Here is a 21,503-nt window from a genome sequence, read left to right on the forward strand (position 1 = left end):
ATTTGATGATTTATTGGCATTTTTTTTTTTTTTCTCAGGGCAAGCTAGATTAATAGTTTGAGATGCTAATGTTTGAAATTGGACTCTAAAAGACAACAAGAAACAACTCAATTGTTGAACTAAGAAAACGTTCACAATTTACTGACATTAATAAATGAGCAACAAGAAACAACTCAATTGTTGAACTAAGAAAACGTTCGCAATTTACTACTCATTTATTAATGTCAATAAATTGCTCGTTTTTTAATGTCAGTAAATTGCGAACGTTTTATTAGTTCAACAATTGAGTTATTTCTTATTCTCTTTTAGAGTCCAATTTCAAATATTAGCATCGACCTCTGCCAACCTAAGCTTGATCCTCATTGGGCAAAGCCCTAAAGACAATGAAAAACAACTCAACTGCATGTTAAATTAAGAAAACGTTCGCAATTTATTGTCATGAATAATGGAGCTCTGCCAACCTAAGCACTATCTTCCTTGGGCTGAGGACCATTTTGATAATGACAATTAGTAATTTATGCATTGGACATAGAGAGACAAGGGCATTCAGTGAAAAATGAAACCCATGTGTCCTCATCTACAAAGAAGGAAGATCTTACACAGGTGGTCCATGTTTAGCCAAAGGAGGAGGTTTGACTCACTCTTATAGAACATACAGAAATGGGTCCATATACTATTTTATCATTTACCTTAAAATAAAATAAAATAAAATACGTGTTTTTCATGAATATGATATTTGTATTGTCAGCAATGGAATATATATAACAAACAGCGACGGCACATTATTCAGCGATCTAATTAATAGAGCATTAACTTCTCGAACGGTTGTAACGTGTTCGAGTCTCTTTCCTAAATTTGTATTTTTTTTATTTTTTTCTTTTCCCATTAATTTTTATGGGGACTAGGTTGTTGACTTGTAGTACTGCTCTGATTCATGAGGTTGCTGTTGCCTTTTGAAGAATATGCCTTGTTACTTTTTTTTAGTTAAAATATGCCTTGTCACCTTGTTAGTAAGGGATGTAACATTGTGCCTGCTTATAACTGATAACATTGTGCTTGCTCATGAGTTGTTGAATGGTTACCACAGGGCCAGACACCCTCCAAATTGTACTCTAAAAATCGATATAAAGAAAGCTTTTGACATTATCCATTGGCAGTTTATTATTGACCTCCTCACTGTGTTTGGCTTCCCACAACAATTTGTTGGTTGGATCTCCCATTGTATCACCATTGCATCTTACTCCATTTCCCTCAATGGAGAGCTCTTTGGATTCTTTAAGGGGAAGAGAGAAGTTAGGCAAGGAGATCCCATCTCTCCCTTGCTTTTTGTTTTGGCAATGGAGGTGCTCTCACAGTCATTTACCTACCACATCAGTCTTAACCCTTGCTTTAAATACCATTGGAGGTGTAGCAGGATGGCCATCACTCATCTCACCTTTGCAGATGATATCATGATCTTTTCACATGCCAATATTGCCTCAATCCAGATCCTTGTGAATGCCCTTAATCAATTTTTATCATGTTCTGGCTTGGAGATCAATGGAACAAAGAGTTTAGCTTTCTTTGCTGGGGTTGACTCTACTACTAAGAATACCATTTTACAGCTCCTGCAAATTGAAGCTGGTTCACTGCCCATCACTTACCTTGGTGTTCCATTGTCTCCTCTTCCATTGTATCCAGAGATTGTCAATCCTTGGTTTAAAGGATAACTGCTAGAATTAGGATTTTAACCTCCAGATTCCTCTCCTATGCAGGTAGGGTTGTATTAATCAAGTCCATCCTTTGCTCCATACAAGCTTACTGGTCTCAATCATTTATACTGCCAAAGAAGGATTTTGAACAAATCAATCAAATTTTAATGAGCTTTTATTAGTCTGGAGTGGAATTAAAGAAGAGTGGAGCAAAGGTGGCTTGGTCTGCTATTTGCAGACCTAAAATTAATGGGGACCTGGTTTCCTGACTTGAAGTTGTCAAACATTCTTGGTAATCTTAGGCACATTTGGAAGCTATGCACTTTGAAGGACAGTTTGTGGGTTGCTTGGACCTTTTCCTATCTCATTAATACAAAGAGTATTTGGACCATCAAACTAACAGCACTGAGTTCCGAATTCTAGAGAAGATTGTTGAAGCTTAGGGGACTAGCAAGAGGGCTCATTAGACACAGGGTTGGGGCTGGCACTGATATTATGATGTGGCTTGACTTCTGGCTTCCTAATGGCCTAGTTGTAACTCAATTGGCTCTCTCGGAAATGAAAATTCTTCAACTGAACACTTATGCCACAGTTGATAGCCTAATTTTCAATTTCAATTTCCAATGGGTTATTCCACATGCAATTCATTTTCCTCAGTTCTTTCAATCCCATGAGTTTATCCCAATTACATAGTATTTCACCTCCCTCTAACTCACAAGACTCACATGAATGGCTGCCTAGCCCCTCACTGAATTTCTCATTTCCACACACAATATCATACTTCTCTCCTCCTTCATTTATCTTCCCTTGGCATCATCTCATTTGGTTCAAGCTTCACATTCCTAAGCATAGTTCTATCACTTGGTTAGCACTTAGAAAGAGATTCTACACCCTTGACTCAAAACCTATGTTGAATAAACGTACACTACACAAATGCTTGTTATCTATGCAATGCTGACTCTAAATCATTGAACCATCTGTTCTTTAACTGCAACCATAGCTCTCACATTTGGAGATTTATTCAGAGGGTCGTAGGTTTCACTTTTTAGTCTAATTCTTGGACTGAACTGGTTGCTTGGTGCTCTACACACTGGTTTGCAAAGAAGTTTCTTCTACATAAATTGCTTTTATCTGCTACAGTCTACTTCCTTTGGATGGAAAGGAACTCAAGAGCTTTCAGGAACAAGTCTTCTGCTCCCCAGCACATCATCTCACTGATCAAATCTTCTATTCGTTCAAGATTAGCTTCTATCACTCTTAGAAACAGCTCTCAACTAAGCCATGTATTGTCCTACAATGACTTGCAATATCTCTTTTACAAGGCCTACCATCTTTATGGAGGCCACACATGGTTGGTTTAGTAGAGGAGGTTGTGTAGGGGTGTTGCTATGCAATGGTGTAGAAGTATTGTTTAGGTCTTTGGTACGTGCTACTTTATTGAAGTGTTGTTTTGATTTATGTTGCTACATCACCACAGTCATCCATTAGCTATTGTATGCAAGGAGCTGCCTTTTGTTTGCAGTGTTTCTTGATAATTTTGCATTGTTAGTTGTTTTCTGTGGGCTTTTGTGGCCTTGTGCTAGTTGTATTTGTATTTGATTTGTGAGCTTTTTGTGCTCACATGTACATTATTATCTCTTCTTTCATATATACAAGCTTACCTTTAACCAAAAAATAAAAAAAAATAAAATAAAAAAAAAAAGAAAAAAGGGGATGTATTTGTTTTTTTGCTTTTTTTTTTATTTTTTATTTTTAAGAAAAAAAAAAGTATATATTTTATGAAAGAATATTCAAAAGTAATCGTTCTTGTTTATCAAAGTAATTGATTTTTTATTTTTTATTTTTATCTTATGGTTATTCAATGTCTTTCCACCAAAATAATTTTCTTGGTCTATCACCACGGTCATGTCCTACTGCCGGAATAGGACATTCGATTGCCTTGATTTGTTAATCATCCCATGTGACGACCCTAGATTTTTACAAACCTAATGTGTCCTGTGATGACCCGAAACGGATCCAAAATACAGAAGCTAAATAGAAACATGGCCTCTAGAGACGTACATCATCCCTGAGACACAAAAGTGGTTTCCCGAGGACTCCCATGACTCAACAGAAGCAAGAGTTTCAAAACCCTATAAGAAATTAACCAAGGATAAAATGGTCATTTTACCCAAAAATGGATACCACCTTGCACACCATTGGAAAGATAACAAAAAATTAATAAACTTAAACTCAAGAATCACATGATTCAGAGTTCGGACAAAGAAGATATGGTTAACAGAAGAAAAATGGATAAAAAGGTCAAAATTAGTCAACCCATGACCATCTAACCGGTTAGGAAACTTTCTTAACTGGTTACAAAGCAAAATTAGAGGTGACCATATTCTGCCCAAGCACATGTAACTGGTTACGAGATCCAACCACCCGTACACTTGTACTACAGATCAGCAAAAAGCTGACAGTAGGGGTTTTTCGGGAAAAAATGGGTTTTTGAGGGCCAAGATGAGGTTTCTTGAAAAAAAAAAAAAAAAAAAAAAAAAAAAAAAAAAAAAAAAAACACCCCTAAAATCATGTTTTCTGATCAACCATGGTCCAAACCAAAATTGAAAAACAAGAAAAAATGACAAAAATGCCCCTAAGAAAAATCAGGTCAAGAAGGTTAAAAAGCTGTTAAAATAAATAGCAAAAAACTAAACTTCACGAGGGATTTCCGGCACTAAGACGACGTTTTCTAGAAAAACACAAAGAAGAAACCCCCCTTAAAATCACGTTTTCTACTCGACCATGTCAAAAGAAGAAAATAAACACGTTATGGAATGCCCATAATACCCCTAGATCAGATTATGCAAAAAAAATACAAAATGAGTCCAAAGGTACTCAAATCACCAAGGAAGAGGTTTTTCCCAGAAACGATCATACACACAGATGTAACTTACCTATTAGAACGTGTTACAAAGATCCAAAGCTTAAAAATACCACCGATGCAAAATATGACTGATCAAACCTCAAATACATGAAAAATGCCCCTTTAAAGACAAACCATGCAACAACCGGACCTAAATGCAATTAAAAGACCATTTGGCCCTTGGCCACACTTCATGCATATTAAATGAGTCCTAGTGGAGGTGCTCATGCACACTTTGAACCACCCGATTTGAAAATGAACCCTTAAAGGCTCAGATTTTTCTATTTTAGTCCAAAAATGCAATATATGAAACTATAATGCAAAACTTAAAACAAAATGGTGTTTGGCCATTGGTCACATCTCATACATGGTAAATGAATGCCAAATGATAAATTTCATACACAATGCACACTCCGGTACAAAAATAACATGCTGAAACTATTGGTTTTCATATTATTCATATTAAAGGGAAATTTCTACATTTATGAATATATATGGATTTCAAATGAAATTTAACCCTTGGCCACATATCATATACATGAAATAAGTGTCAAAAAGTATGCTTAGGCACACATTACAAGTCCAAGGCAAAAAATGACATTTTGACCTAAATATGCATTACAACTTTAAAAGTAAAAATCAAACATGCTAACACTTGCATGTGAATAAAAATGCACTTAAAAAAACTTCAATCCATCGAAACGACTTAGGGATGTTGTGCCTCCCTAACCAAGGCATCCGTACCTGAAAACAACCCGATAACTTTGGGGTGACTAAATAAGTTACTCGTATGGAATGAGCATGCATCGACCTAACTTTTTACAAAGTTTTCACATTCATGTGAAACAATTCAAGATGTCATGCCACTTAACGTCTATGTCAAAAGTGGAACTAAGGGATCATCTCAAACTGCTCATGCAATTGAAATGAACTATGACACACAAGTATACATGGTCAAGTATACAAGACAATGTTAAAACATGATTACGACATATAAGCATACATTTACAAGTATATTAAATCATGTTAAACGAGATAAGCAATATCTAGCATACGTACACCAGTATTCGATATATGTAGAGTACTCATAAATCAAGTATACAAACATAAGTATACTAAGCTAAACGAGATACGCCTAAAACAAGTATATACGGCACAAGCATACTAAATGAATTTTAAACTCACGGAGCAAGTATACAAGTTCAAGTATACTAAATAGGATTCAAATACCCAAAACAAGCATCAATTCTCAAGCTACAAGTAATTCATGATTAACAAATTGAAATTGAATGCGAAATCAAATAGTGTAAAGACTAGGACATGCGGTCGCTAGACCAAGCAAGTATTTTCGGGTAATTATAACCCACAAGGTACCACCTAGTGCGCACTTATGACTTAAAAGACTCTTGTCTCCGTACTAGAGCCAAACCCTAGCCATCATATAAATTATGTCCCCACAAGCTTTCCAAAATCAATAAGTTCAAAACTTATACAAAATCAAATGCAAGTTATCACATCCCATGCATAAGTAAGGTTGAATCCACACAAATCATGTTCCAGAATTCAAGTCTAAATAATATATGACATGTCAAGTCTTCAATATGCAATTTTATACAAAACAAGAATATCTTACAACAATTGAACCAAATTACCATTATAAGTCATAAGTACTAAATAAGCTACAATTTAGTAACAAGTTTTCAAGGTAATCAATTGTAATATTCTAAACAAGTTATATACCTACACAAGATATATTTAAACAAACTTTGCAAAACAATAATATCCTATATCATGCTAAGTCCAATTACGATTTTAAGATGCCACAAGTACTAATTCTACATCTAACTAGTAATATGCTCACAAGGTAATTAATTGTACTACATTTCATGATATTATCACCCTAACATGAAAAGTCTCTAGATTTCAAATCAATTTCAAATAAACTCAAATTAATATATGTTAAAGGATATAGCACGGTCTTCACATATATTACATCTAACATCAATGTAAGTGACTAAAACACTTAAAATAAAATTAATTAAGCTAATTAATTAATTTTCTCTAGATTTTCAAACAATTCCAAATGTCCTCAATATAACATAGGTTAAAGAACATATCAATACCTATTTTAATATCACATTATAAGTTGATTTAATACATGTTATAACTATGTGAATTAATCTTTCATAAAAGATAAATATTAAATAAAATTTACAATTCTTATTCAAATGCTCCCAATTTAATATTTGCTAATAAACATACTAAGGCCTAATTTACTAGCATGCTACAATTTATTTCAAATCTATACACAACCATATGAATTAAATCTCAAACATAAAAAATAATTAAATTAAATTTTAAAACTTGAATAAAGGCATGCTCACAAGTTATATATGCTTGTAAAATAATCAATAGAACTCAAATATAAACCTATGACATCCCCTACCTCAAATTGAGATGAAATCTCAAATCCCCACCAAAATGAAACCGCTCCGCATCCTATGAAACTTCGGGGTTTTGCCAGGGACAACAAGGTGATCATTAAACCCCAAGGGAATCCTACCAAAATCCTAACTTGGCTTTAAACCCGAACTCGAAAAATGACCAAAACAGAATTCCAATCGGTTGAAATCGAAAGTCTCGTCAAGGCGAACAATAAAGTCTAAGACATCACCACTTTTTAATAAAGGGAAGAAGTCCAAAAGATGATAAAGAAGGTGGCAGCCATGGGAGGAGTTTTGGCCAGCCAAGAGAGGGGAAAGAGATGAAAATATCTAATTTTTCATTTTAATGACCCCTATTTATAGAAAAACCCTAAAAATGCTCTGAACGGGTCCTGCTAGGTCCGGAAAAGTGAAATTTGAGCAGACGCTCTCAAACGGCAAAACTCCATGAACGAAAAAGAACCGAAATGAAAAAAATATAAATAACGGAAGAAACGGTGTCGAAAACCGAATCCCGAGTAAAGAGATATGCTTAAAACAAGTTTGGCGTTAACCGAGGTCAAAAACTGTAGGGTTCGACCGCAAGACAATTCTAAGAGTACGTGACTCGGCAAAATGTGAAAATGAATCCCATACGAGAATTCAAGCCCCAAGGAGACACTTAACAATTAACTTTCATTAATTGCGCAAAGGCCCCTACACAAAAGGATAACTGCGCAAGTGACCAAAATAAAAATATCCTCCAAAAGATATTTTCTTAAAAACCTCTGAAATAAATATTTTCAAAAGATATTTACGAAAAACACTCTAAGAAACATAAATGTTTCTGAAGAATCCTTTCATTTACACCCTTACGGGAAAAAGAAATAATCAGCGAATTTTTCTCCAAAAGTAAAGCTACGCATTTCAAGGAAATCAACTGGAATGAAAACTCGTGAAGTCAAAACTCAACTCTAAACATGAAAAGTGAGGTTATGCCAATAAAATGGCAAACGAGGAAAAAGACGAAAAGTGAATAGTATCGAAAAACGAAAAATGTGGAAATGACGCGGTCCTTTAAGAAAGTTGTCAATTCAAAAGAAGAATCTCAGAAATCATTTCCGAGCACTCAAGACGACACTAAGCAATGAGAAACCGAACTCAGAAAAGAAAATCCAACGAAAAAAAATTATCCGTAAATCTGATGAAAAAGGAAAGGAAGGAAATGACAGAGTCATTACATCCCAAATGTGCCTTTGATATATATATATATATATATATATATATATATATATATAGTTATCCTTGAAGATCCCACTATAACAGTTCTGACTTTTACCAGTGCTCAAAAGTGCTAGTAAAAGTCTCAAAAAGCACTGGTAATTCAATTACCAGCGCTTTTGAAAAAGCGCTGGTACATCCAATGTCGGTAAACCTTTACCAAGGCTTTTCCGAAAGCACTGGTAAAGTCCTTTTACAAGCGTTTTTCCAAAAAGCACTGGAATAGAGTATTTACCAACGCTTTCTGCAAAAGCGCTGATCGAGTGTATTTACCAGCACTTTTTGGTAAAGCGCTGGTAAAGGGTAATTTTAATTTTTTTTTTCCTCCCTCCCTATGACAACGCTTCTTAAAAGAGCACTAGTAAAGGGTTTTTTTATTTATTTATATACATATTTTTTATATAGTTTTTGGAAAAAAATATCAATACAACTATTGAAACTACCAACTACTAAATGTCATCCAATATAACACAAGTTAATATAAAAATACCATCCAAATTGTTTTTACATAATACAACCACAAAGTTAACCATGCCAATATGAAAATTACCATCGAAATTGGCTACTAATACAACCATAAGTTAAGCTGATAAATGTCAACCAAAAAGCAAAAATGTATACTAATACAACCACAAGTTAACCTGCCAATATACCATCCAAATTGTCTAAATAAAGATACTAAATGTCAGACAAAAAGAATTAAGAATTTTTGACAAATGTAGTACAAGTTTTTCAAAAAGAACCCATCCAAGGCGAAGGAAATTCATAAAGCACAGCCACGACCCCATCTTCAACTTCAACTTCAACAAGTCTTCTTGCCCATTTGATTTGAATTATCCTACATTTTTTATAAATTCATTACGAACACATTATAATAAATGAAAATTTAACATATATATAAGAGAAATTAAAAGTTCATAACCTTAACTGAATTGGCATCACGACTAGAAAATGAATTTGGGGATACTCTAGGAGGAGCATTTAAAGAATCAGAACCCTTCAAAATAAGAAAACAAAATACATGAAATCTTGGCATAAGTAAACATATATTTAGTAAAGAGTAAAACTAATAATAAATTTACCTGTCCACTACAATTTTGTTGTTGCATCTGCATTAGCATAGCCACCTGTTGTTGTAAATTTTTCAACTTGTTATCATAGTTGACTCGTAAATTTTCCAACTTGTTGTCATACTCGGCTTGCATTTTTGAAATGCTCTCCTGCAACACTACACGTGTAGCACGTGCCTCCTCATCAAAAAATTTCGCATTATTAATCAGTTCATCTTTACTAGGAGAGGGCCCCCAAACATTGCTTGGTGTAGGCCCGAAGCCAAGCATCCGCACACGACCAGTTCTCTCTTCTCCCCTCACAATGGAGAACAAATCATTGGAACTGCCAAAAGGCGAGTTAGAGTAACTTTTTTGAAGTTCTTTTATGTTTTCCTGCCAAAAAAAAAAAAAAAAAAAATTTGAACTACCATGACATACTGCTATGAAACATCCAGACAAATCTAATGAAATGAATGATAGAACAGGAATCCAGAAACAGCTGAACAGAAAAGTAATTAGATAACAAATTGGTAATGATGAAAGCCAAAGTGTTCTGAAACAGCAGTGCATCACACAATGTGAAAATATAGTTGTACATACCTTTGAACTTTCATACAATCTAAAGCTTTAAAATATTCACACCCACTTCATTTACAGACAAAATGCTATAAATTAAAGGAATGCTAAAAATTGTGCGCAATATACTGACATTTCAGAACCTAAATAATAGTTGATCAGTATCAGTTGACATTTCAGATGACATTTCAGAACCTAAATAATAGCACTTAGCTTCAACCTGAAGTCTAAGGTTTATTTATTTATTTGTGTGTGTGTGTGTCCGAGGTCCATTTTACTTGCAAATACTTGCATGCCTAACTAAATTTCTGTTATTTTTAATTTATCCTCGTGTATTATTGTGTAGTTGAAGATTTCCTTGTTCATGACATCTGTGTCTTAGTTGCTTTGGCAGAACAACACTCTAATTCAGAAAGATTCAAGCAGGTTCGCTATTCAAAGTATTGTTTTTCTTATACATCATTATTTTATGGTAGTACTATATATGATTTTTTTTATTTTTTATTTTATTGTTTTGAGCAAGTAGGGGATTACCCAGGTCCTCTCTATCATAGATGGTCAGCATCAACCTTGGCTGAATGGTATGGAGCTGTTGGAAGATGCTCAACAAAATAAGCATGTTCTATCCACTGGATGTGAAAAGTATCTTGAGCCTGAATATTCACTATTTGTTTTTTTTACCACTAAGATTATGATGCTATTAAGACACCTAAGTAATTAATTATCATTTTATGAACCAGGATTGACATGTTACTTTGAGGTGGATTATGTGAGGGACATCTAATAGAAATAGTTGGGCCATCATCATCTGGGAAAACACAAGTAAGAACTCCATTCACTTATAATTACAATCATTAAAACGATACAAGTTAGTTGAAATTTCAGATGCTTCTGAATTATGTTTCTAACTGTTTTATGGCCTCTAAATCACTAAATTATTATACTATTCTTGGCCCACAATTTGATAACCAGATTTACCAGAGTTATGCTATTGATCTAAAATCTTGTAACTATCCAGGTTTGCCTACAAGCAGCCTCAAATGTTGCAAAGAATCATATGGGTGGTGTTGTGTTCTTAGACACAGGAAATTCCTTTTCTCCTAAACGCATTGCACATTACATCAGCCAGATCTCAAATCATGCTAAAAAAGAGGTCAGGTATCTTGTCTCACTATTATAGTTCTTTCTTTGTTTTTGTTTGCTCAGATGGTCATCTTTGGGTCTGGAAATGAATTCAGGAAACAAGGCTCTTGGACTTCCTTTTTATGTATTTTGTTGATGCTTGCTCCATTGTAATTTTCCAAGAATATTTGCTCCCAATATAATTCATAGTACATGGTATGTAAAAATTTCAGTGACTTTCTGGGTTGGGAGAGCTTGTGTGTGCATGACATTTCTGGTGATTGTCTTCTCTTGAGATCTACGTGCATGTCCCCACCCTTTTTCTTGAGATTCCTCTTCTGGCTCTAATTTTTTTCTCAGGGATCTTTCTTGCAGGGGAACTACAAAATTCTTCATCTTATATGTTGAACTTGTTTCAGTTGTAGTTTATTTTATTTGGTTATGGAGAAAAAAACGCTAACATTTCTACAAAACCTGATTTTTTAAAAAAAAAAAAAACAAACAAACATAATACGTTCTAAAAGCCTTCTTCATAGAAGCACAATTGGAATTCAACTTTGAGCACCACAAAACCTAATCCAAATGGGAATAGCAAACATGTGATCCCATGAATTGATAATTTATGTGAGATACTGAAAATTTTGCATGCCTGATTTCAGTCAATTATTGATCAGAAACAATATCTGACCATTCAAGTCCCAACTGAAATATGATCTTCAAATCTAACAAGATTTCAAAGCAAACACAGTCCGCCTAGAGGTAAGAGTTGTGACAAAAAAAACAATAACTACAATAAAAAAGACATACTATTATGAATCTCATTCAAATACGCAGTAAAGGGTTTCTATCCCCTAATAGAATGTTCAAAATTCAAATATCCTCATAAAGACTGCACCAAGAGTAAAGATCTATAGAAGCAGCCCATCGTCCATCATTACCCATTCCTCAAGGATCCAAATAATGGAATTATTCAAAGCTGTAGTAGCTACTTCTGAAATACAACTATATATGTGTATATCATACTTTTACCATGATTGAAAATGCAAGGATGACCAAAAATTATACATGTGTATATCATACTTTTAACTTTATATGTGTATATCATACTTTTATCATGATTCAAAAGACCACTGCACTGGTATGAGTAAGAAATTAACACAAACAACAAACAACAAATAGCAAATACTTCTCATCCACAACACAAATCAATCAACAAAAAGCCTCCACATACAATGATCCCATACTCCCATGCTTTTCAACAAATACAAGAAAGTAAATTGCTTCCACATAGGCCGATGATAAACAATGAAATTAAAATGCCTCCACACGGGCCGATGATTTAAAAATTGGTCACTTCAAGGCATGTGACCCCCTAATACACCGCAAAGAGTTTAAAAATTGGTCACTTCAAGGCACGTGATCCCCTTTTTGCAAAATGGAAGCATGAAAACTTACAATCATCTCCGAAGCAGCAGCATCAGTAACTTTGCCATCCTTATTTATATGTGAACGAATGAATAAATCTGCACGAGAAAGCTAAATACCTTCGTCTTCCTCAATCTATAAAAGAAACATAGACATTGTGATATATATTATTATTTACCACTAACATTTATAATCATTCAACGACATAAGAACTGAAATAATTTATATTGCTAAAACTTCAACTAACCTCAACAGAAACACATGCAAAGCTTTTTTGTCCCTGTAGCATGCATCATTGTCTGCTTCCCACGACGTTCTTTGTTTTTTTTACTGACCTCCTACAAAAAGTGAGAAAAAGTAAACGTTCTAACATTCCACCTAAAATAATGACTGAAAGCAGGTAAACTATAAATTCAACTCATTGACTTTGAACAAAATTGGTAGATGGAGGATTACCTTCACCATAGGCGTACCCCAATGCCTAACCAAAAATTCTCAATGCTCCTTTTCAATATCAGGTGGTGGGTTTGCCAATCTTTCTGCATTTGTATCCCTAACTGAGTAATATTCACTTTTTAATTCACACTTGTACCCCCTCCATTTTTTTCCGATGGAGGATATTGTCCAATGTTTTGACATGATTCCCATATCATACTTTCCCTGAAAATGTGATAATTATTGCATGTTAATCCACTTTTTCCATGTAAATTATTTTAATATCATTGAAGGGTTTTACCTTTACAACGTTCCACATATCCTCCTTCAGCCGTTTAGGCATCTCACACCAAGTTTTGTAGCACAAAGGAGCTAAATTAGCATTCCGGGCAAGTGTTCCCAAATAATTAGTATATGTACCACTTCCAGGGCCGATCGGTTGTCCAAACTTATTAACCCTAAACAAAAATTAACAATTGTAGATGTTTAGTACAAAAATAAAGATAGAAATCCTTTTTTCTCCTTCATATTGAATATAGTCTAATTATGTAAACTATATAAGATGATCTCTATATATATGTACCTTAATGGTAATAAGGTTGTCGCGGTTACGACATTCTTGCATCGTGTCGGGCCTCGTCTCTTCTTCAGCGGTGGTTGGGATGATTTTAAAGTTAAAGTTTCGGTATTTTGTTCACTCACTTTTTCCACTTCACTAACCGTTCGTTTCATTGTCAGCTTATTATTTATCCTTCCTGGAAAAGAAAACAAAAAAGTGAGAATTCATTTAAGAGAATGCAATCAAATTGTTTAAAAAAGGCAGTTCACAATCCAGGAAAAATCAATAAGAAATAAAAAATACCTCAAAACTTTAGGGTATTTTTGGTTGTCCAATGGAAATTATATAAAACCATTCTGTTTTAGTAAAATCATTGATTACACTTATACAATAATGTGCCAAGAATAGATCAAAACATATTAAAAATATATAAGCACACAAAAAAACTAAATCAGTTTTCACGGGAAGCATACATGTGCATGCTACAAAATATGATACTGCAATATTATTGTCAAAGTTGCATATATATATATAGTGAATCAGAGCTTATAATATCCAAAAAAGACATTTGACTTCCAAAAAAGACGTTTCACATCCATTGAGTAGTAGATATGGAATCATCCTATATCTTATCTTCATCAAGGTCATCATCAACATCATCTTCTTCTTTTATAGTTGTTCCAAGCAAATCAGCTCTTGTCCAAAACGTGCTATCATCAGGTACATCCAAGTCGTTATCCACATGTTGTGCATGAAATGGCTCCTGAACTTGATAAGATTCAATATCATGCTCTGGCATATCATAAAGGTCTCGCGGTTTTGCGCCAATAACCACTTTCCACTCATTGTCAATGGGATCATCAACATAGAATACTTGTTCAGCTTGAGATGCTAGAATGAAAGGCTCATCTGTTCCCAATGATCGTGACGAATTAACAAGCTTAAATCGAAAATCATCCTCATTTATTCCTCTACCCTTGGATGAGACATCAAACCAATCACACTTAAACAATACCACCTTCCTATTTACATTGTAATTTAACTCAATGATATCAGTCAGCACACCATAGTACTGAATATCTCCTGTGACGGGATTTTGATCGGTGGCTCTTGCATAACTAAATGTCACTGCCTTTATGACAACTCCACTATTCTGAGTCTTTCTCCGTCTCTCAACATCTCTAACATGAAACTTCAAACCATTGATCACAAACTTCTTGAACCGTTTCGCGACAGGGTTTGGACCTTGTGCTAGCCACCATAGCTCATTAGGAATTGGATCCTCACTATCTCGCAACTGTATTCATAAAGATATAACTTATATAATAAGGTAATTTTTCATAAACCCATAATACACCAACAACACAAAAGTCAAATACTTACACGTTCATTAAACCATTTGTGAAATAAATCATGAGAAATATTCTCTAATTGTCTTGGTTTTAAATAGCGATGCCTCATTTTAAGAAATCTCTTATGTTTTCTGCATTGTGAAAATATAATGTTAAACATATTACCTACTAAACTAAATGAAGTTTGACACGAATATAATCATGTAATATATTGGGGAACTTAATCTTACTCAATGAATGGTTCTGCTCCATGATAATTGAACAAAACATACCGATGAGCTTGCACTAAAGTCATCTCATCTAGATTAATGACTCTTATTTTCCCAAGGCACGGCCTTGTGCACCAAAATCATTCATTTCCTCTCCATCAAGCACATTATCGGAATTCCTTTGGGGGCTATTGAATCTCGTCTCAATATTTGTCGGATAACGTGAACAAAAAGTTAAGCATTCTTCCGCTAAATAACCTTCTGCTATTGAACCCTCGGGATGACTTCTATTTTGCACGTAATTTTTCAACATCATAAGGTACCTAAATATAAAGAATGAAATTTAATAATATCAGAATTATTAAAAAATAAACAAACTATAAATGAAAATTCATTAAAAATCTTGACATCTCAATTGGATACATCCAACGGTATTGCACTGGTCCTGCAATCCTTGCCTCGTGAGCTAAGTGAACAGATAAATGTACCATTATGGTAAAGAAGGCAGGTGGAAATATCATTTCCAACTGACATAGTATTAAAACAATTCGGTGTTTCAATTTATCCAAGTCTTCAGGCCGAAGAGTCTTTGAACACAGCTCTCGATAAAAGTTACTGAGCTCAACAAGTACTGAGCAAACATTCTTAGGCAATATCCTACGAATGGCTATGGCTAGAAATTGTTGCATCAATATATGACAATCATGACTCTTCAACCCACTAATTGTACGCTCTTTCAATTTCACACAACTTGAAATGTTATATGCATACCCATCTGGAACTTCAACATTTTTCAACACTAGACATAATGTGCTCTTTTCAAGTGAAAATAGCATGAAATTTGCAGAAGGCAAATAAATTTTGTTTGAACCACACTCTTATGGGTGAAGTGAAGGTCTTACTCCCATATCCTGTAGGTCAAGTCTTGCTTTTAATCTATCCTTCCCTTTCTGATCATTTATCAATGTGTGAAGTATATTGTCACATATATTTTTTTCAATATGCATCACATCTAGATTATGACACAGAAGATTATACTTGCAATATGGTAATTGAAAGAATATACTCTTCTTTCTCCAATTGTGCGGCTTCTGATCTTCATTCATTGTATGCACACTCTTTCCAAATGGTGGAAATTTAAGGCCCTCTAATTCATGTAACAATTGTGGTCCAGATAACATAGGCAGTGCACACCTTACCTCTTCAGTGCCGTCAAATGCTGATTTACAACGCCTATATTTATGATCGTTTTCAAGAAAACAACGATGTCCATCATAACATATTTTCTTGCTATGATCTAAGAAATGAGAGCAAGTGTCTTTGTTACAAGTAGGACAAGCCAAATACCCTTTTGTACTCCAACCGGATACCATTGCATAACCAGGAAAGTCAGAAAGAGTCCAAAACAATGCTGCATGCATATGGAACATCTCATTTCTTGAAGCATCATAAGTTTCCACCCCATCAATCCATAACTCTTTTAATTCCTCTATCAAAGGCTGCAAATAGACATCAATATCATTTCCAGGTCCCTTAGGGCCAGGTCTCAAGGTTGAGAGAATAAAATAAGGCTGTTTCATGCACATCCATGAGGGTAAGTTATACACGAGTATCAAAATAGGCCATGTACTGTGTGCAACACTCATGGTCTTGAATGGGTTGAACCCATCGGTTGCTAATGCAAGCCTGACATTTCGAGGATCACTAGAAAATGTTGGGTATCTTTTATCAAAGCTTTCCCATGCTGGGGAGTCAGCGGGATGTCTCATCAATCCATCCTTGATTTGCTCTTCGGCATGCCATCTCATAGAAGAAGCTGTCTTACTTGACATGAATAATCTTTGGAGTCTTGGCTTCAAAGGAAAATATTGTATAACTTTAGCAAGAATTTTTTTATTTGTTGATGAGGATGATGTACTTGCATTGCCCTCAGTTTCTGAATTAAAAACTTTCCACCTTGACTTGCCACAATTATGACACATTTCATCATTAGAGTGCTCCTTCTAATACAATATACAATCAGAGGGACATGCATGAATCTTATCATATTTAAGACCTAGGTCACCAATCATCTGCTTTGTTTCATTGAAGGTTTTTGGTAATGTCTCACCATCTGGTAATCCATCTTTTATCACTTTTAACAGATCTGTGAATGATTTGTTACTCCAATTATATTTAGTCTTCACTAAATATAGTTTCACTGCATAGGATAACTATGAAAACTTTTCACACCCAGGATATAACTCTTGGTTTGCATCTTCCAATAGCCTATAAAATTTATCTAACTCTTCATTTGACACCCTTTGGTGCTGATCATTTTCTCCGTTGGTCTCTTCCCTCCCTTTAGTTGGAACACCAAAACCTCGTGTAAGAGTCCATGCATATCATCATTTTTGTTTGCATTGATATCCTCGTGTGTTGTGTGTACATCAGTTTGCCGAGAAGATGACGGCACTTCTTCCCCGTGATAAAACCAAGTTGTGTATGACTGAATAAACTTATTGCATACCAAATCATCTCTCACCTCAGAACGTGTTTTTTTAATACAATTGCCACAATCAATACAAGAACAATATATACGCCCATCCTTCCTAACTTGCTCAAATGAGATATCTAGAAACTCATCAACTCCACGCAAGTATGCCGAACTTAACCTATTTGCATAGTAATGCATATAAAAAATCAAATTTCTTAAATTGTTGTTATTAGATTAAGTAACCTAATCAAACTACAATCTGAAGTACCTTGACTGAGTTATCCAACTTCTATCCATGATATTACATCAAGTAACCTAAATAAAATATATGGACAAGAAATATATTATTGGTAAACATGATAACAATTTAGTCAAGGTATTTGAAAAGAATAAAAAAGTAACATGTATAAAAAAAATCATGACTGCTCCATTAAAACAAATTCCTCAACAAAATGTAGCTAGGGTTCCTAAGAATGATCGTAAATTTTTAGTAAAATATCATTATGCAAGATGGGTCCATTGTGTACAACAAGAAAGTAACAAGTAATAGTTCAAATCTCCAAAAGTTCCACATGAACATATATAAATTATTTGCATTAATCAAAATAAAAACATATTACAACACGATTATTTGTAAGAGCTGACAATTCAACAAGATGATATACCAAAGTTGATTTACCTATCATGCAACAAGTAGAATATATATATTGATGAACTAATGAAACTCATAAGGAATAATTTTAAATGAATAGATAAAAAATTAAAAAGTAGGAAAAGCAATCATCAATACCTTCAAAGAATATTAGCTAATCAAATGCGAGTTATCCCCTTCTTGATTGCTAATGCGAAGGAAACCGAGACAAAGGCTGAATTATAGTGGTCACACTGTCAGCAATAGCAAGAACATAGCAAGCTCAGTGTCTTGTAGCACACAAAAACATAATTTTTTGTTCAAGTAGAAGGCAAACAAGAGAACAAAATTGTATTTGACAAAAAAAGAAACCGAATATTATATGAAAACACTAATCTGACCAAGTAATTATTTACATCTGCCCAAACACCTATATGCACATATGGATATTGATTATTAAAAAAAAAAATGTTGTTTTTCATTAAAATGCAACACAATACAACAGTAAGAAAATTGAATAAATTGGCTATATTATCTATTGAAAATGATATATAAGAAAAAGTTGAATGCAAAAAATTGGTTAAAAAAATAATAGAAATGTAACCTTAAAATATATCTAGAAGCATACTTGTATTTAGAGCCTAGAGGAGATTGTGGGTATGAGGCAAATGAAAGGTGTGTTGGGTTCAAAGCCCCCTCAGTGTATGAAAAGGTGCCTTGGTTGCAGACCTTGCATAGCTGTTTTAGTTACTCATCCCCACACCAAACATAATTCCAGGAAACAAGCAGCTATATAAGATAAGAACTACTATCTTCTCTCTTGGAAATGCAGATGTGGAGATAAGTACTTTCAACCTTGAAACTATTGTTTTCACACCCAATCTCAAAATCTTCTATGTAATGGAACACGGAGGGTGTTGATCACCCCCACATGGGATATGGTCCACACACACTCTCTATCTATGTGTGTGTGTGTGTGTGTGTGTACTATGTATATAACATGTACTTTAATTATTTAGAGAGAAAATTTCCAGCCTACGCAAGAAATAAGGTGGCTTGCTGTTAGACCTTTCAACACAAGTGAGAAGTGCAAAGGCGATACAGAAAAATGCATTGAACATTCTGAACAACTTATTTGAAACTAAAAGGATAGAGGCGTTCAACATCGGCAATTACCTCGACATTTCATTAAATTCAAAAAATTTAGGTCCATATTCAAGAATCAAGAGGCGTATTTCTTGACCTCTAACATAAAACAATACATGTGCATACACCTATGTGTGTGTTTGTGGGGGGATTGTATGTTGGTCACAATGTCCATTATTTAATTCCATGCCAAATTCCGCATAAGAACACACTGAACAAAGGCCGAAGAGCACAATGAAGACCAAGAAAAATAGGCAACCAAGTTACGTACCTTTTCTTCCTTGTTTTCCTTCTCTTCTTATTTTTCTTTCCCCCCCTTCATAATTGTCTTGTGTATGTAAAATATATCAAATTAGAATCAGGAAGGGTAATAATACCACGTGAAACAAATTTGAATTACACAGTTATAATCATATCAAGAAAGGATTGTGAGCCACCAGCATGGTTGTCCATAGAAATTTCATAACACTAAATAAAATGTATAAATTATAGGCATTTATGAAACGTACTCTTTATACAACCTGAGACAAGTATGATTTTCGGTGCATACAACCTCTAGGCTCTAAATACAAGTATGCTTCATGAACCTACTAATCCTTATTTTAAGGTTACATTTCTATTATCTATAGAAAATGATATATAAGAAAAAGTTGAATGCAAAATTTGTTAGACAATTAAAAAGTGATCAATTCACAGACAATTTTTATTTATTTATTTTATAATACATTGTTGGCTCCACACTAACGGTGGGTGGTTTCACCATCCCCACTACACCGAAGAGAATCTTCTTATTCAGCATTATTACAGGTTAATCTCTGTCTGAAACTCTCTCCATTTGCAATGTAATTTATCTTTAAATAAATAAATAATTAGTTAAAAGGAATTTTTGCACAGACCTTGAAATGAACGTGTCAGTTTTTCATATAGTATGATTTGTCTAGATAGTGAAAGCTTTTTGAAAATTCATTGAAATGCATAAATCTATAGATTACGAAATCTATGAACAAATCAGATTGCTTATTTACTAAATTATTTCTTAATTTAGCGTTTTACTGCAGCCTCATAAGACTATTACTGTTCAATAATCAGTAACTCAACAACAAATTGATAAATCTATATGGATATAATATGAATTAGAAGAAAACAAAGGACCCTCCTACCGTTTCGAACCCTAATTTCAGATATCAATAACAACATATCCAGCATTTCTTGTGTTACAAACCCTAGATTCTAATTTTATGTTTCCTTTATTAAAGAACAAGAAAAGCAAACATGTATACTGTATGTGTGTGTGTGTATATATATATATATATATATAATATAGAAAGAAAGGGGGGTACTTACCACCAAGAGAGAGAAGATGAGTAGGATCCGTGAGCGGAAGAGAGAGAATCTGAATTTCACGTACTCTGAATTGCAGGTGGAAAGAAGGGGAGGATGATGGTGGTGGTGGTAAAAAGAGAGAGGGTTGAGAGAGAGAGAGAGAGAGAGAGAGAGAGAGAGCCTACGATGAGCTGAAGAAGTGTTTCAGCTGAGATAAAGATCCAGATAGAGCAGAGATCGAGATAGAGCAGAGAGGCAGAGAAGGCTGAGGGATGAATGAAAAGGGGAGACGGATGAATTAGGGCTAAATGAAATTGAAACGGGAAAGTGGGTGTTAATGGACCCCAAAAAAAAACGACGCAGTTTAGGCAGCAAATATTTTATATAGGTTAATGGACCCCAAAAAAAAACGACGCAGTTTAGGCAGCAAATATTTTATATAGATAAAGAAGGGAGGGAAAAAGTGGAGGGAAGGGAAAAATTAGAGGGAAGGGGGAAAAAAAGGAGGGAATGGAAGGCCATTTACCAGCGCTTTCTCTTAAAGCGCTGGTAGAATTACACCTATGCCAGCGCTCCTAAAAAGAGTGCTGGTACTGTAACACCTATGCCAGCGCTCTTCAAAGAGTGCTGGTACTGTAACACTTATACCAGCGCTTTTCTACAAAGCGCTGGTAAAAGCCTAATATGTTGTAATGTCCAATTCTTAATTTCTCTTTCCACAACCTCAAAGTTATGCTCTATTCTTAGCCTAGTTGTATTTTAACATTCAAATTTTGTAGTAGCATAATGTACCTTCACCATCATTTTATCGCCAACTAGTTGGATAAAAAATATAAAATAAAATAAAAATAAAAACAAAAACAAAACTAAACTAGGTGTCATTCAAGTTATTGGCCA

General features: G+C 34.3%; 1 protein-coding gene, 1 long non-coding RNA gene and 1 pseudogene across 5 annotated transcripts; 1 reads left to right on the forward strand and 2 right to left on the reverse strand.

Annotated features, from left to right (window-relative positions):
• Nucleotides 1-8,754: 8,754 nt before the first annotated feature.
• LOC132300279 (uncharacterized) lies at nt 8,755-9,376 on the reverse strand. The gene is made up of 2 exons (XR_009480382.1): nt 9,229-9,376; nt 8,755-9,138 (listed from the first exon to the last, which is right to left on the reverse strand). It is a non-coding gene; the product is annotated as an uncharacterized LOC132300279 (long non-coding RNA).
• A 298-nt stretch (nt 9,377-9,674) lies between these two features.
• LOC132301451 (DNA repair protein RAD51 homolog 4-like) lies at nt 9,675-11,763 on the forward strand (annotated as a pseudogene).
• A 2,111-nt stretch (nt 11,764-13,874) lies between these two features.
• Nucleotides 13,875-20,929, reverse strand: LOC132300278 (uncharacterized). Of its 4 annotated transcripts, none has more exons than XM_059797298.1 (6): nt 20,628-20,928; nt 19,555-19,611; nt 18,297-18,372; nt 15,052-15,353; nt 14,853-14,952; nt 13,875-14,766 (listed from the first exon to the last, which is right to left on the reverse strand). In XM_059797298.1, the coding sequence occupies exons 4-6, from the start codon at nt 15,114-15,116 to the stop codon at nt 14,092-14,094; spliced, it is 840 nt and encodes a 279-aa protein (XP_059653281.1). In that variant the 5' UTR covers nt 15,117-15,353; nt 18,297-18,372; nt 19,555-19,611; nt 20,628-20,928; the 3' UTR covers nt 13,875-14,091. The 4 variants fall into 4 exon arrangements, 3 of the variants coding, with proteins under 3 accessions (XP_059653281.1, XP_059653279.1, XP_059653280.1); XM_059797296.1 differs by having other exon boundaries at nt 18,297-18,391; nt 20,628-20,925; XR_009480381.1 differs by lacking the exon at nt 14,853-14,952 and having other exon boundaries at nt 18,297-18,391; nt 20,628-20,919.
• Nucleotides 20,930-21,503: the final 574 nt, after the last annotated feature.

This window comes from Cornus florida, unplaced genomic scaffold (genome assembly GCF_030987335.1).
Source record: "Cornus florida cultivar Cherokee Brave unplaced genomic scaffold, ASM3098733v1 CherokeeBrave_3.0.0_Hap2_Chr03, whole genome shotgun sequence".
Lineage (NCBI taxonomy): Eukaryota > Viridiplantae > Streptophyta > Magnoliopsida > Cornales > Cornaceae > Cornus > Cornus florida.

Bases quoted from the DNA above. Each gene is read 5' to 3' on its own strand.
- LOC132300278 (XM_059797297.1), bottom strand. From the start codon at position 15,116: ATGACTTTAGTGCAAGCTCATCGGTATGTTTTGTTCAATTATCATGGA. The intron at 14,953-15,051 runs GTAAGATTAAGT...TTCACAATGCAG, and splicing joins GGAGCAGAACCATTCATTGA to AAAACATAAGAGATTTCTTA. The intron at 14,767-14,852 runs GTAAGTATTTGA...TTATGAATACAG, and splicing joins ACAAATGGTTTAATGAACGT to TTGCGAGATAGTGAGGATCC.